The sequence below is a fragment of the Rosa rugosa genome, chromosome 6, assembly GCF_958449725.1.
Source record: "Rosa rugosa chromosome 6, drRosRugo1.1, whole genome shotgun sequence".
In the NCBI taxonomy this organism is placed as follows: Eukaryota; Viridiplantae; Streptophyta; class Magnoliopsida; order Rosales; family Rosaceae; genus Rosa; species Rosa rugosa.
The window spans coordinates 46108877-46124490 of NC_084825.1; the positions used below are offsets into that span (position 1 = coordinate 46108877).

The 15614-nt window shown below is 37.9% G+C and overlaps 2 protein-coding genes across 2 annotated transcripts; one reads left to right on the top strand and one right to left on the bottom strand.

Annotated features, from left to right (window-relative positions):
* Positions 1-796: 796 nt before the first annotated feature.
* LOC133715466 (uncharacterized) lies at positions 797-4554 on the top strand. The gene is made up of 5 exons (XM_062141975.1): positions 797-1093; positions 1301-3082; positions 3559-3760; positions 3868-4064; positions 4154-4554. The coding sequence occupies exons 2-5, from the start codon at positions 1309-1311 to the stop codon at positions 4231-4233; spliced, it is 2253 nt and encodes a 750-aa protein (XP_061997959.1). The 5' UTR covers positions 797-1093; positions 1301-1308; the 3' UTR covers positions 4234-4554.
* Positions 4555-5807: 1253 nt separating this feature from the next.
* Positions 5808-8333, bottom strand: LOC133714837 (L-type lectin-domain containing receptor kinase S.4). Its single transcript, XM_062141095.1, has one exon. The coding sequence runs from the start codon at positions 8089-8091 to the stop codon at positions 5998-6000; it is 2094 nt and encodes a 697-aa protein (XP_061997079.1). The 5' UTR covers positions 8092-8333; the 3' UTR covers positions 5808-5997.
* Positions 8334-15614: the final 7281 nt, after the last annotated feature.

A 15614-nucleotide genomic window follows, 5' to 3' on the forward strand; every position in this document is an offset into this window, starting at 1 on the left:
TTTCAGTAAAAATTCATATGCTGACTATTTTTTCATCGATAAAGGCCTCACAAAAAACAACAATTTATAAATAGAAGAGAATTAGAATCCCTAGTTGAACTTCAACTTCTTTAATTCTCAAATAAAGAAGTTTGAAGTTCATCTCATGAATCTGAATTCTAGAATTGGGTCTTTCATGACATTGGTTTTTAATTGCAGAAAAAAAAAATTTGATTGGAATGCATTCATCTATTGTGCTATGCAATCTTTATTTTAAGTTTATTTAATATAATTATTTAAAAAACAATATATTTAAAGGTCTCGAGCATCGTGAGTTTACTTCACCTTAAACTCCCAAATTCTCATGTCTGACTTTTTAAGAAACTATTATCGAACTAAATAATTTCGCCACCTCAACTACGTTTATGAGTCAAAGATTACGAGATCACATAACTAGTTCCACTTCAATGCACCGAATCATTCTTTGCTTTTTTTCTTATCTCTGTAAAATGTTGAATCATCTAGACAAATACTCATGAACTAACTCTTAATCTATTACAATTTCTTTTTCCAATATCAAAATAAGTCTTAAGTTCGAGCCTCTGTCTTAAATAATTAATAATTAATAGGTTATTCTAAGAAAAATTATTTCTAACTAGACACCTAGAACACAATTTTTATTTTTTTTTGGATCAAAACCTAGAACATAATTAACCATTTTATTCACCCAAATGCTCAACCTGATCAATTGTAGCGTTACAATATGCAACCCGGACGAAGTATTTGCTTTGACAAATAACTACCACGGATCGCCGGTTCAGTCAATTCGCGGGGCGGCGGTCGGTCCGAGTTTCAACTCTAGTCACGGCTCGTTAGCGAGGCAACCGGAACGTTAGGTAACCTCGTTCCCCAAACCCGTTCGAACCTCTAACTAATCTCTGACCGGATCACCGGTTAAATCTGGTCCACCACAACCGGCTGAACCAAACCCTAACCGGCCCGTCCAGTCACCCGCCCACGGTTTATAAAAATCCTCCTTAACCACCTTAACTCGGTTCTGTTCCTCAAATTGGGTTCTCTGTCTCAGAAGCTTTCAAAGAAACCAAAAACACAAGTAAGCTCTCTATCATTTCTCTCTCAGTTTTTTTCATTTCCTTTATTCAATCAGTGAAAAAGTTACAGTCTTGTATTGATTTTCTTGGTAAAGTTTGAATCTTTGAATCGAAAATTGAAGAAAAATGACTGTGTTGTAATGGGTTTTGGCAATTTTTACATGGAGTGGTTAATTTGTTGAGGTTGGTTTTTTCTGAAATGGCTACAGGTTTGGTAATGGAGCCTGTGGCGATTACGTCGCAGAAACATGACCCGGCTTGGAAACATTGCCAAATGTTTAAGAGTGGGGATAGAATTCAGCTCAAGTGTATATATTGTAGCAAGTTGTTTAGGGGTGGAGGGATTCATAGGATTAAGGAACACCTTGCAGGCCAGAAGGGCAATGCTTCCACTTGTTTGAGGGTTCCGCCGGATGTTCGGGCTCTAATGCAGCAGAGTTTAGATGGGGTTGTGGTTAAGAAGAGGAATAGGCAGAAGCTTGATGAGGAGATTACTAACATTACTCCCCCACCGGATGGTGAGGTGGACTCACTTGGTGGGATTCAGAGTGATGTGAATAATGCGCTTGAGTTGACTGGAGTTCCACTTGAGACTAGTTCGAGGTTGTTGGTGAATCGAGAGGGGATAATGAGTGTTAGGAGGAAGAGGGGGAGAGGGAAAAGCTCTTCATCGTCCCATGGTGCTCATGGTGTCTGTAATAGTGGTGCATTGGTTTCTAGAAAAGTGAACAGTTATGTTCACGAGGCAATTGGGAGATTTTTGTTTGATATTGGGGCACCTCTGGAGGCAGGGAACTCAGCTTATTTCCAACCGATGATTGATGCAATTGCTTCGGGAGGTCAAGGGGTTGAGCCTCCCACGTATCATGATCTTCGGAGTTGGATATTGAAGAATTCGGTTGAGGAAGCGAGGAATAATATTGATAAACATAGGGCAACGTGGGGAAGGACTGGTTGCTCTATTTTGGTTGATCAGTGGAACACCGAGTTAGATAATGTTATGCTAAGTTTTCTGGTGTCCTGTCCCGAAGGAACTGTGTTTTTGGAATCTGTGGATGCATCAGCGATTATAAATTCCTCAGATGCTCTTTACGATTTGCTTAGGAGAGTGGTAGAATATGTTGGAGTAGGAGATGTAGTTCAAGTGATTACTAGTGGTGAAGAGCAATTTATAGTTGCAGGGAGAAGGTTGACTGATACATTCCCTACTCTGTATTGGATTCCATGTGCAGCTCGTTGTCTGGACTTGATGCTTGAGGATTTTTGTAGCATTGAGTGGATACATGCAGTAATTGAGCAAGCTAGATCCATCACAAAGTTTGTGTACAATCACAATGTAGTCTTAAATATGGTTAGAAGGTCCACTTTTGGCAATGATATAGTAGAACCAGGAGTCACTCGCTCTGGTACAAACTTTACAACATTGAAACGACTGGCTGAGCTGAAACACTGTTTACAGGTCATGGTGACTTCGCAAGAGTGGATGGATTGCCCATATTCAAAGGAACCAGGGGGATTGGAGATGTCAGATCTTATAAGTGACAGGGATCAATCATTTTGGTCCTCATGCACCCTGGTTGTTCGTCTGACAAGTCCTCTCTTGCGAGTTTTGGGAATGGTTGGTTGTGAGAAGAGGCCTGCAATGGGTTTTATTTATGCTGGAATGTATCGGGCAAAAGAAGCAATTAAGAAAGAACTTGTCAAGAGAGAGGAGTACATGGTGTACTGGAATATTATAGATCATCGATGGGAACAGCATTGGAATTTTCCTCTTCATACTGCAGGGTTCTACCTTAACCCTAAAATATTTTATAGCATTGAAGGAGATATCCATAATAGTATCCAGTCAGGAATGTATGATTGCATAGAGAGATTGGTTCCCGATATAAAAGTCCAAGATAAAATCATGAAAGAGATAATTTCGTACAAGAATGCTGCCGGGGATTTTCGGAGGAAGATGGCCATTCGGGCAAGAGACACTCTGCTTCCTGGTGAGAGCTCATTATATTAAAGTTGATATTTAATTCCAACTGTATATTATGACATATCTTACAGTGCTTTAGTTATTAGCACTTTATAGAGTACCTCTACCATTGAAGGAAACATATATAAGCTGCTTGATATGCTTTACAGACACAGGTCAATGGATGAAGGGTCCTTTCTCAATCAAAATAGTATACATGACCATCTATAAGCACTTTTATATATTAGATCATTGTGCTTTGTTTCTGAACTCTAATTGATAGATATTGATAGTCATTTGGAAGAAGCTCCCAGGACTTTTATTTTTATTTGATTGGTAGACGGAAGCTCTTTGATCTTTTGGTTGTATTTGGTCCAACTCTTGATGCCAAGGGAAAGTACCTTCTGTGCATACTGTATTTGTCATGCAAGTAATATTTGGACAGAAATATATTTGCCATTGTTCAACTGCTATCTATTTATTCCTTTACCATACTTGTCTTAGCTGAATGGTGGTCAACATACGGTGGAGGTTGCCCAAATCTAGCTCGCTTGGCAATTCGCGTTCTCAGTCAAACTTGTGGTTCAATTGGGTATAGGCAAAGTCAGATTCCTTTTGAGAAAGCACACGGCATAAGGAACTGCCTAGAGCGCCAACGTCTCAGGGACCTTGTCTTTGTTCAGTACAACCTACGACTGAGACAAATGTAAGCAGAAAGCAATTGAGCCTGTATGATTTTATCAACTGGGGCCAAAAATGGGAAGAGGAAAAAATTCATTTCTTGTTGCTAATTATAATTTATCTTTCTAACAGGGTTGATAAAAACATTGGAGAAGATTGTATGGATCCTATATCATTTGAAAGCATTAGCATTGTTGAAGACTGGGTTACAGGGAAAGACGTGTGCTCGGAAGACCTTGAGAGTTCAAGTTGGATGGCACTTGACTCACCCTCTGCTAGCACGATGCTTTTAGGACCCTCAAATGATGATGCCGAGGATTTGGGCTCTGGTAATTTTATACCTGGAAATGGGAGTGTTAGTAATTACTGAATGAGCTTGGTTCTTTTAATTACATTGTTTATCTTGGTCGACATGCAGGGTTTTATGATGGTGAGATTTTCAGTAGGGGGAAAGACGGGGAAAATGAAATTGTTGAAGACAATGTAGAAAATCATTAGCACTGCATCCATGAGCTAGTCCCGTGGTTACGAATCACCACCTTGTTCTCTGCAATCAACCTAGTGACGATATTGTAAAGTAAATGTGCATGGGGATGTCTGACAAAATTTTGAAGCCTCAAAGACGGGTAGTTTTAGTTTTAGAGACTCTGATAATTAGAAGCAGATAGTTTGTAGCCATTAATGTTAGTTAGTACTTATATGCCTCATCTGTTGTTGTGGCTTACGACCTTACGAGTAATTAATACTCGCTCGAACCATTAGAATCATCACAGTGTAATGTTGTATATGCAGTGAAGAACTTTAGCATGTTTGATCACCTTCTTTTTTCTATCCATATTTGCTTCACTTGGGAGTTAGTAAGGTTCTAATCTACATGTGAGCAGTTCCTTTAGTTTCATTACGCATTGTTTGATTGCTTGCGAATATTGTCTTTTTCAGTTATCAGGGTAGATACGCAATCCTCATTTTTCAATCTCAAACCTGCTCTACTTTTTGGCATTGGGAAATAGTCTACAACTCGAAGACTTTCCATATCCCATACCAAACATGTCCTTAAAAACCTAGGCAACGTGATACATTTGACTTCATTCATAGGAACCTAAAATTAAGTTAAATTTGTCGGTGTACTATTTAGATCCATGTCAGTATGGTATCGAGCTTTCTAGATGTCGAAGAACTAAGCAGTCACTTCTTCATGTTTGCTCAGGCGAATTGAGTGCTAGACGATTGTTTCTAAATGGTTGATGCATATACTATCATTCTGGTTTTGATATTACATGAAACTACCTTTTAACTAAAACAAAGAAACAAAAAAGACTGGTTTTTTATTCAAGTTTCATACAGAAGAACCATCGAACTTAAGTTGTCATGAATAGGCTTTTCATGAGAATAGGATTCTATATTCAGCTAAAAATGAAAACTCACTAAAGCTTTTTTATTATGGTTTGAATAATTATCTCTATAGTCTTCACATCCAACACAACTCCTAAACCATAATGATTGATGATGACATGTGGAGGGGAACTGTTACTGTTGATGTGATACTTTAAATAACTGCATAAGCCTTTTAGACTGACCTAGTGAGTATTTTTTTTTATTTTTTATTTTTATTTTTTTATGATAACTGACCTAGTGAATATGACTTGCAATGAATACCGATAGTAATTGAAATCTTCCGCTTTAAAAATTAGGCTGCCATTTGCAAGATGTTTAATCTGAAAGTCGCGCAAAGTCTACTTTGGTGGTTGGAAGTTTGCAGCCAACTCTTTCACTTTAAAATAAAGCAAAGCTATCTTGTTAACACATCTGCACTTCTTTAACAAGACAGGGAGACCTCCACTGATGAGGATGTGGGGAATTATGATTCAATGTGATTGAACCTAGAAGTTTCAAAGATGATTCGAATAGCTTTAAGTCCATGGATTTTGGGTTAATACCATCTACACCGAGCACCAATTTGACCTTACATATGGATTCTGACAGCAACACAATTTACAAGGGAAACTTAGAATCAATCATTTCATCAACACCAAATGAAATTCAAATTATCATCAGAAAAAAAAAAATTTAAATTCAAAGAGGAAGAAGAGCAGCTTTCTATAACTCTAGATCAGAGGAACATCATGTACCAGATAATTTACAATCCCAGAATGGGTAGGACAATAATCAAATTCACATACAAACTACGATAGCTCTATAATATTCAGCAAGAAAATATAGATTCAAAAGAGAACAAAAAAAATAACACACAGAAAATTGACACTATCTTGGGTAGCTACCGCCAGCTTTAGCAGGTTCTGAGGGAGGTGATGAGCTTGAACCAGCTTCAAAATCAACATCCCCATCATCACATGACCAAGTGCTTGCCTTGTCAAAATATGAAGATGGAGGATACGAATAGGAATGTACATAATCCTCAAACTCACCACCAGTACTACCATCACCGCCATCTTTTGACCGTTCATAAGCCCCCGGAGACGCCACTGCCTCGGGCAGCGGCACCTCGCCTTCCAAGTACCTCACTACCTGCCTCATCATTGGCCTTGCCTTTGGCACATTGTTGGAACACATTATGCCTAACTTGAGCACCACAACCACCTCAAACTCATCAAACTCACCCTCCAATCTTGGATCCACAACATCAAGAATGGCACCAGCTTTCCACTTATCCCAAACCCAATCGACCAAAACGAGCTCCTCGGGCAGCGCTTTCTGCTCAATGGGCCTCCTCCCACACACCACCTCAAGCAAAAGAGCACCAAGAGCAAACACATCAGAACTTGGAGTTGGTTTCCCAGTCCTGGTGAGCTCAGGTGCAAGGTAACCCAACGTGCCGACCACTCTAGTTGTTGTTGGGTTTGAACCATGCTCATATAGCTTAGCAAGACCAAAGTCACCAAGCCTCCCATTCATCTCAGCATCAAGCAACACATTCCCAGCCTTAATATCTCTATGAATCACAGTCTGCTCCCAACCTTCATGCAAGTACAACAGCCCTGAAGCCACACCCTTCACAATCTTAAACCTCTCCTCCCAGCTCAAAATCGCTCTCGGATTCTCAAACAAGTACTTGTCCAAACTCCCATTAGGCATAAAGTCATACACAAGCAGCAAATCTCCTCTTCTTCTACACCACCCCAACAACTGTACCAAATTCCTATGGCGAAGCCGGCCAATACTCGCAATCTCAGACACAAACTCTTGCAAACCCTGCCTGGATTCATGAGATATACGCTTCACCGCAACTTGGGTATCCGAATTTGGCAAAGTGCCTTTGTAGACTTTCCCAAATCCACCAAACCCAATCACCTCTTTATCTCTAAAATGCCTTGTGGCCTTCTTCAGATCCTTGTATGCAAACCTATGAGGACCAATATCAAGCTCCCAAGCTTCAATCACATCCCGGTTCTTGATCTTCCTAACTATATAGAACCCCAAAACACCACAAGCAAACACAAACACCAAAGCTGCACCAACTGAAACACCAACTATTACCTCTTTGTGTGTCTTCTTAGCCTTAGGAAACTTAGACAGAGTCTCCAAAGACAGAGACTTTGCCTCTCCATTCATCTTGAAACTCCAACCCAATATATAGTGAGAACTAGCCAACAACCCAGTTGATGCTGAAAACCCCACATACATATAATCTTGAAAAATCGGAGAGAGATCTACATCAAACGTCAAGATCGCAGTTCTAGGTTGTACAGAAGTAGGTGAAAGCTTCACAGTCACCTGGTTCTTCTCTGCATCGTAACTCACCCAAGCTTGGATCACATCCCCACTTTTAAGATTGAGCACTTTCTTTGTCGAATTCCCAGTCTCGTAATACCCAGCTGCAGTGGAAGCATTAGAAGTCAAGCTGTTTATATCAATCCCTACATGGTTGTCATTAGTATCATTGAACTCGAAGTCTTGTACTGTGTCGAACTCAACTGCGAATATGTGGTTGGAGAAGTTTCCGACGACTGTGGAGTTGAGAATCCCGAGGTACTGGCTCGGAAGAGAGCCCGGTAGCTCTTTTGACGGCGAGATTACGAAGGCGAGGCCGTGGCCGCCGAGTTTTGGATACTCCGGGTGAATAGAGAATGCAAAAGCGGTGGAGAAGGAGAAGGCTTTGCGGTTTGTGGAGTTGCGGAATCGGACTGGGGAGGAGTAGAAGGCGTGGCCGAGGACTCGGAGAGTGTCGTTTGTGAGCTTTAACATTCCGTTGGGTTCGATCTCTGCAACGCCGTTAAGGGTCATGTTGTTGCCGTTGGGGCCGTTAAAGCCGTTGTACATGAGCTCGAGGTCGTCGGAGGTTGCTGGGTTTGAGAGGAAGAGGAGCAAAAGCCAGAAAAGGATGAGTCTTTGAGCCATAATGGAGGAGAGAAGAAATGGGGTGGTGTTAATTTGTGAAGAAATGAGAATGGTACGTGATGGGTTTTGATTGAAATTGTTGTTCTTTGTTCTTCCACCTTTTTTAAGTGCTTTGGTTTGGCTGGCTGTGGAAGATGGGAGAGAGTAGGGAGGACAAAAGAAGAGAGGAAAGGGGTTTAGGGATGGTGAGTTGTGAAGAGGGAATATCTGGCATTTGATTGAGGATTATGATTGAAGGCAGCTTTACTGCTTAGTACAAATAGTAAGAGGCAGTCTGAGTTAGCCTCCAACCACTAGTTTTGGCTCTTTCTTTGAAGCCACAACTTCAGGTATCAAGCTTTTCCACACATGTTTTCTCTGTGGTAATTAATCAGAAAAGCTTCACCAAAGCATACTCCATCAGAGATTCAAAATTCAAAAAGTAGTTCATGGTAAATCCTAATTCCTTGTCATTGATTCATCTCTCAAGCATTGACTCACTTTGGAAAAAAAAAATTGCCTATAAAGTTTCTTCATCAAAGCATACTCCATCAGAGATTCAAAAAGTAGTTCATGGTAAATCCTAATTCCTTGTTATTGACTCATCTCTCAAGTAAACTTTGGAAAAAAAAAAAAATAATTGCCTATAAAGTTTCTTCACCAAAGCATACTCCATTAGAGATTCAAAAAGTAGTTCATGGTAAATCCTAATTCCTTGTCATTGACTCATCTCTCAAGTAAACTTTGGACAAAAAAAATTGCCTATAAAGTTTCTTCACTAGAATAAAAAAAAAAATGTTGCCTCTAAATTATCATTTAATCTCTAGATTAATTTATAGTACGCAATGAATGGTGTAAAAATAATAATAAATTTCATGAAAAGTTGATGAATAGTGTAATGGGTGCAAGTGCATTAGCATCCAAATTATTCCATCGTTGAATGATATAGTTTTGGTAGGCATTCTCTTTAAATAAAAGTGATTTTGGGTTCCAACACACGTATGCTTGCACAAAACATCCAAGTTGCTCCAATTTGCTTCATGCTCCCACATTGAAACAAAAACATTCAAATGCACTATATGTGTATAGCTTGAGAAAGGAGACTTCTGGGAACTTGCTTTTATTTAATTTCGGGAGAAAATGTAGAAAATAGAACGGTTTTTACAAAAGGTTTTTATATCCTGTCTAGTGATATAATTATTCTGGTATTGATTTGGTATATACCAGATTTGTCATATGAATCATCACTCAAAAGTCATAACCTTACGTGAAACAGTGCATGTTATTTTCTCATGGTACGTGATTATTGATCAAGAACCCTATTATGTGATTTCTGTCCACCCTTCACAATTACCCCCACTGTTTCGACATATATATTACCTTAATTTTATGCAATAATTACGGATCATATATATAACTGCAGCGTGTTATAAGCAGTAAGTTAATTGAAGATTTCAGAATTTCGTTACTCTAAAACACTATAAACTCCTTTATAATAATTGTTATGTAAATCAGGCCAAAAATTCTAATATGGACCAAGGTGTAGGTGGACCATAGGCAAAATGAAGGGCAAAATGGGGCATTTGGTGGCAAAATATCTGATTTTTTTGCCTAGGTGCAGGTGGACCTTGGTCCATGGAAGTCTCTTTGAAATCAGGCACGTGATTGTGCATTGTTTGTCACCACTCTTCTTGTTTGTGGCCATTCACGATCGTCTTGATCCCTACGTAGTGAATTGCTGGTAAGATTTGTCGTTGTCGAACCATAGGACAGAGAAATGCTGTTTGCTGCGGTGAGCGTCTAGAATAAAAAAAAAAATGTTGCCTCTAAATTATCATTTAATCTCTAGATTAATTTATAGTACGCAATGACTGGTGTAAAAATAATAATAAATTTCATGAAAAGTTGATGAATAGTGTAATGGGTGCAAGTGCATTAGCATCCAAATTATTCCATCGTTGAATGATATAGTTTTGGTAGGCATTCTCTTTAAATAAAAGTGATTTTGGGTTCCAACACACGTATGCTTGCACAAAACATCCAAGTTGCTCCAATTTGCTTCATGCTCCCACATTGAAACAAAAACATTCAAATGCACTATATGTGTATAGCTTGAGAAAGGAGACTTCTGGGAACTTGCTTTTATTTAATTTCTGGAGAAAATGTAGAAAATAGAACGGTTTTTACAAAAGGTTTTTATATCCTGTCTAGTGATATAATTATTCTGGTATTGATTTGGTATATACCAGATTTGTCATATGAATCATCACTCAAAAGTCATAACCTTACGTGAAACAATACTTTCTCATGGTACGTGATTATTGATCAAGAACCCTATTATGTGATTTCTGTCCACCCTTCACAATTTCCCCCACTGTTTCGACATATATATTACCTTAATTTTATGCAATAATTACGGATCATATATATAACTGCAGCGTGTTATAAGCAGTAAGTTAATATACCGGCTTCAAATTTCAGAATTTCGTTACTCTAAAACACTATAAACACCTTTATAATAATTGTTATGTAAATCAGGCACGTGATTGTGCATTGTTTGTCACTCTTCTTGTTTGTGGCCGTTCACGATCGTCTTGATCCCTACGTAGTGAATTGCTGGTAAGATTTGTCGTTGTCGAACCATAGGACAGAGAAATGCTGTTTGCTGCGGTCCACTCTAAATTAAATAAACCAAACACGTTACAAGAAACAAAATAATAAGAACCAAACACGTTTTTTTATTTCACATAAAGAAAATCTCTGAAATGTTCATGGTGGAGCATTACCGCGCATGATATTCAATGCAACTGGATTACTAATGAACTGGTGTTATTACTAATCAATGCATGAAAGCACTTTTACAATGTAGTCATTTATTTCAATAAAAAGTTATTTCATTTGTTTGTTTATTTAAACAGAAAAAATTTGGAGGAGAATTGGAAACTTGATTTACAATTGTAAATATAAATACCATTCAATCAACGTATTAAAAAAAGTAAGTCTTACAAAATAGAAAACATTGATATAAATATGAATGGATAAATACGATATATTTTTTTATATTTCGCTATGTTGAGAACCTAGCTAATATACTGTTCTTTACACTCGTGTAAATTGGGTGTATTTTTTTTATAAGATATAAATCATATAATACGTCGTATATCATCATATGTATGTCACCCATGAGTCCATGATGCAGATAGAATAACCCATGATGCAGATAGAATAAGTATTAATGTGAAGACAACTACGTACTGTGACATGACAGCAACTTAAATAATCAAATTATATAGACTCGTTGTTCCCTCAACTATATTTTCTTCCATTTTGTTTCCTGATAGGTATTATTATTATTATTATATTTTTTTTTTGGGAGATGTTACATTCATGATTCATCAAGTGTTTCTGGACTTAATATTTTTAGCTAATGATTGTAGTGCTAAAAGTAAGGCAAATACTTAGGTGGCGGTTTCCCCACCACGTGGCCTTACGGCTACCCAATCAGAACAAAGGAAATTTTTCATCTCTTTCAAAACTGCCCCTGCTTCCTAAAGTGAAATATCCAAAACACCCCCCTGCTGGGCAGTGATTGACCCTCCTCACCACGTGTCCCTACGGGTGCCCCACGCAAGATCTTCTCTAAAACTAATTCCATTTTGGGTGCCATGCATATATATATATATAATGGTTTGGAGAAAGAAATAGCTAAGCCACATGTTCTTTGTAATACATGCATATTGAAAATGAAAGTGATATATTACAGTCAAATTAAAGTGGGTACTCTATCTCTCTGATTTGATGATCGATCTACCTGGTGGGTAGACTATGACTACCTTCGTATGTCTGAACTTGAACTTGGAGATTTGGTCGATTTCCACTTCTCCAATCGTATTGATCCCTACGGTTTTACCGCATCAACATCTCAATTAATGTCTTCTCTTTGATTATTGAAAGTGCTGGTTATGCGTATATGTGTGGAGTGTTTGTGTAAATGCCTAGCTTATGTCTCTTTAATAAGCAGGATTAAGCTTAATGTATCAAGAGTGATTCTTTATCTAGGGAGGGTCTACGTCCATCCACAGTGTCTGGATAGATACGTTCTCAGGGGCGAAAGAAAGTAGGAGGCTATATGGGCTCAAGTCTAGACAATATTTTGAGCCAAAAACCCTTAAGTATATATATACAGATCCTATCTAGAGAGGAGCTCCGCTTTGAAATTAACGTGTAAAGTTTGAGTTTTGGGTCACTTTTCGGTCGCATATCCACATATTGACCGTTCAGTTTTTAGGTACTTAGATCATCTCTGCAAATTTGCAGCCAAAATGATGATTGTTAAGGCATTGATAACTGCCTTAAAGCTAGTACGGTTCAGGTTGACAGATTCAGTCCGTCCATTGGTTTAAGCAAGTTAGATACCTTAATGATCATCAATTTGGCTGAAAATTTGCAGAGACGATCTATACACTAGTACCTAAAAACTGAATGGTCGAGATGTGGATATGGGACCGAAAAGTGACCAAAAACTCGAACTTCACACGTTAATTTCAAAGCGGAGCTCCGCTCTAGAGATAATATATATATATATATATATATATATATATATATATATATATATATATATCTTCATCCCATACCAGCCCAAAGAAAAAAAAATTATTGGTAAAAGTTGCGTGTATTCCCAGTCTCCCACAGTAGCTCACAGCCTCACACTACTCAGTAGGTCAGATTTGTGCGTTTCGATGGAGCCTCACACTACTTATCTTCGAAAGCGAAATGCCTCAAGCAATCCACACCCAAATTCCCTTCTTGTGGAAAATCTCACCCCTTGTTGTCCAGTAGCCTCAGTCTGTGACGCAGACCAAGGAATCTCCAAAGCAACAATCTTTCTTTCGCTTTCTCGTAAACAAGGTATGAAACTCTATCGATCTCTTTAGTTTTGAATTTTTGATACATCTATGTTCTTCTTCTTGCTCTGTTTTTCCCAATGGGGTTTTCTTAAAGAAATCCCAAAAGGAGAAGCTCGCCAATTCTGTTTGCTACCAGTGGCGCGGATGTAAGTCAGTAATTGTGAGTTGGGCTTTTGTGTATAAGTTGCGGAATGAGATTGTTGGGACTGCTCTTACTATTGGTTTTGCTTGGTGAGTTGGGGGCTATCGGTTTTGGGTTTGTTTGTGTACACTGTTTCTGGTGGGTGTTCGGAAACATCAAACAGGGACTGGTTTTTCAGCTCAAGCAGTCAAACTTTTGTTGGGCTTTGGGATTTCTTAATGCTTTCTTTGGTTTCTGATTATGTTGTGATTATTTTTTATTTAAAGATGTGCATTTTGTGTTGCATATTGGAGAATTTTTTTAGAGTTTTGGTGATAGTGTCTGGGTTTATGCGAAATAAATAAATAAATAAATAATTAGTGGTTGTTTTAATAGAAAATTACATAGTAGCACATGACCAAAGATGTAAACACAGAAAACCCACTTGTAAAAAGATTTATACAAATAAGGACATGAGCCCAGGCCCAAAAACTAACTGATGCAAGCATGACTCCCAATTTTAATGTAAAATGACTAAAATGCTCGAGTTTCATCACAATTTACGGGCATTGCCACTAACCCAAAAGGGGAAAACCTAAACCCAACGATACGCCAAAACAAAAACCCCAATTTCGCAGTAGCAGAAACTCCAGCGACAGGGCCAACAACAGTAGCAACTACGATTCAAATCCGTGCTCAGCTCGAATTTGGCTTCAATGGAGGTCGATAAGGTAAGCCTTTACTCCAATTTCGCTGCCTTCGTTTATGTTTCTTCGAATTAGGATGTGAAAAGAGTGAGAGGAGGTTGGAGTAGTAGGGGTAGGAGTAGAATTACTTATTGGGTTGGTTTCGGGTAGTTGGCTTGGATGTGAAAATTTGAGTTGCAATCTTTGAGTTGGGTTTTGGTTTTCAGCTGCATTTGGTAGTTTCAGAGTGGAAATTTGCTTGATTTTGCTATTTTTCTTTCATGGTGGAGATTTCAGTTCTCAAGTTCTGGGTGTTGTTCAGAATTTTGGAAAGAGGGGTACTTGAAGTGGGCAGTGGACTTGTCGGCTGAAAAGAGGTTTATGCGAGTTGGTTTTTGAATCATCTTGATAAATTTGTATGTGGGTGGTTCCTGTTTTGTTTATGTTGTTATGTGTGATGTTGATTTGAATTAGTTTCGTGATGATTTTCATGGATTCTGTTTTCATGTATCATCAGCTGCTTGGAAGTGAATCAGTTTATTGTGTGTGATATTGGAATTGAAGCTTACCTTCGGCTTCTAGTGGAAGGTTACTGAGACTCTAATTCAAGTGTTTATGTAATTAAGATATAAATGTCTGATTTTTGTGATTGAGGATTCTAGATTCTAGATACTTAAATCGGAGGAGTTTCCAATTTTGTGTTGTTTGCTTATTTGTTTAATGTTCATGGATTGGCTTCTTAAGAATTATATGGAACTGTGGGTTTCTGAATGGTTGAATATGCACAAGGTGCAAGTTTATCATTTGAGTTACTGTATTCTTCCTTCTATGACTACTTAATTTTTCCATGATTGAACTTGAGCTTATTGTGTTTAATGTTTTTGTGCTAGTCATCCATATAGGTCTTTTGGTATGAAGATATTAGTATGAATCTGTGAAAGATCAAATCAACTTGTATTCATTGATTTGCTAGCCCAATAACGATTATACTCTCTCTCTCTCTCTGCCTGCATTAATCTGGTGGGGTGCTATACTCTCTATACTCCCCTCATCAAGGGTAGTATCTAACTTGAAGTGTTTTTGGATTTTTTGCAGTTGCCACGTACTCCGAAACAAATTAGAGAACTTATGCAGGTTGATGGCCTGACGAAACACTACAATAGGCAATTTCAGTTATAATTTGGATGTTATTAGTGTTGTTTTTGGATTACTGTGAATTGATTTCATGGATCTTTATGGCTTTTCTCTTTTGGGTGGGAATGAGTTTTTGGGAATTTTGGATTCTATCTAATTATGGCAATTTCAGTTATAATTTGTTTATTTGTTTAATACTTTTACTGGGTGGGTGTGGTCTTTTGAAAATACAAAGCATCATTTTCATTCCAACCCTGTTTTGGAAATTATTGCCCCCAAAGTTCATTCCAACCCTGTTTTTGAAATTATTTTCATTCTTCAGTCTTTCTAACCATGATAAAAGCTATTCTTGATCTCCTACTATTCAAATTGAATTGATATGCTACTATATAGTTTATAGCTTATGTCAATGATATGCTCTGCTACTGTTCAGTGATATGATTTGTTATTTGGTTCAATGATATGATTGGCTACTATCAATGATATGATCGACTACTATATAGTTTATAGTTTATGTCAATAATATGCTCTGCTACTGTTCAGTGATATGATTTGTTATTTGGTTCAATGATATGATCGGCTACTATCAATGATATGATTTGCTACTATATAGTTTATAGTTTATGTCAATGATATGCTCTGCTACTGTTCAGTGATATAATTTGTTATTTGGTTCAATGATATGATCGGCTACTA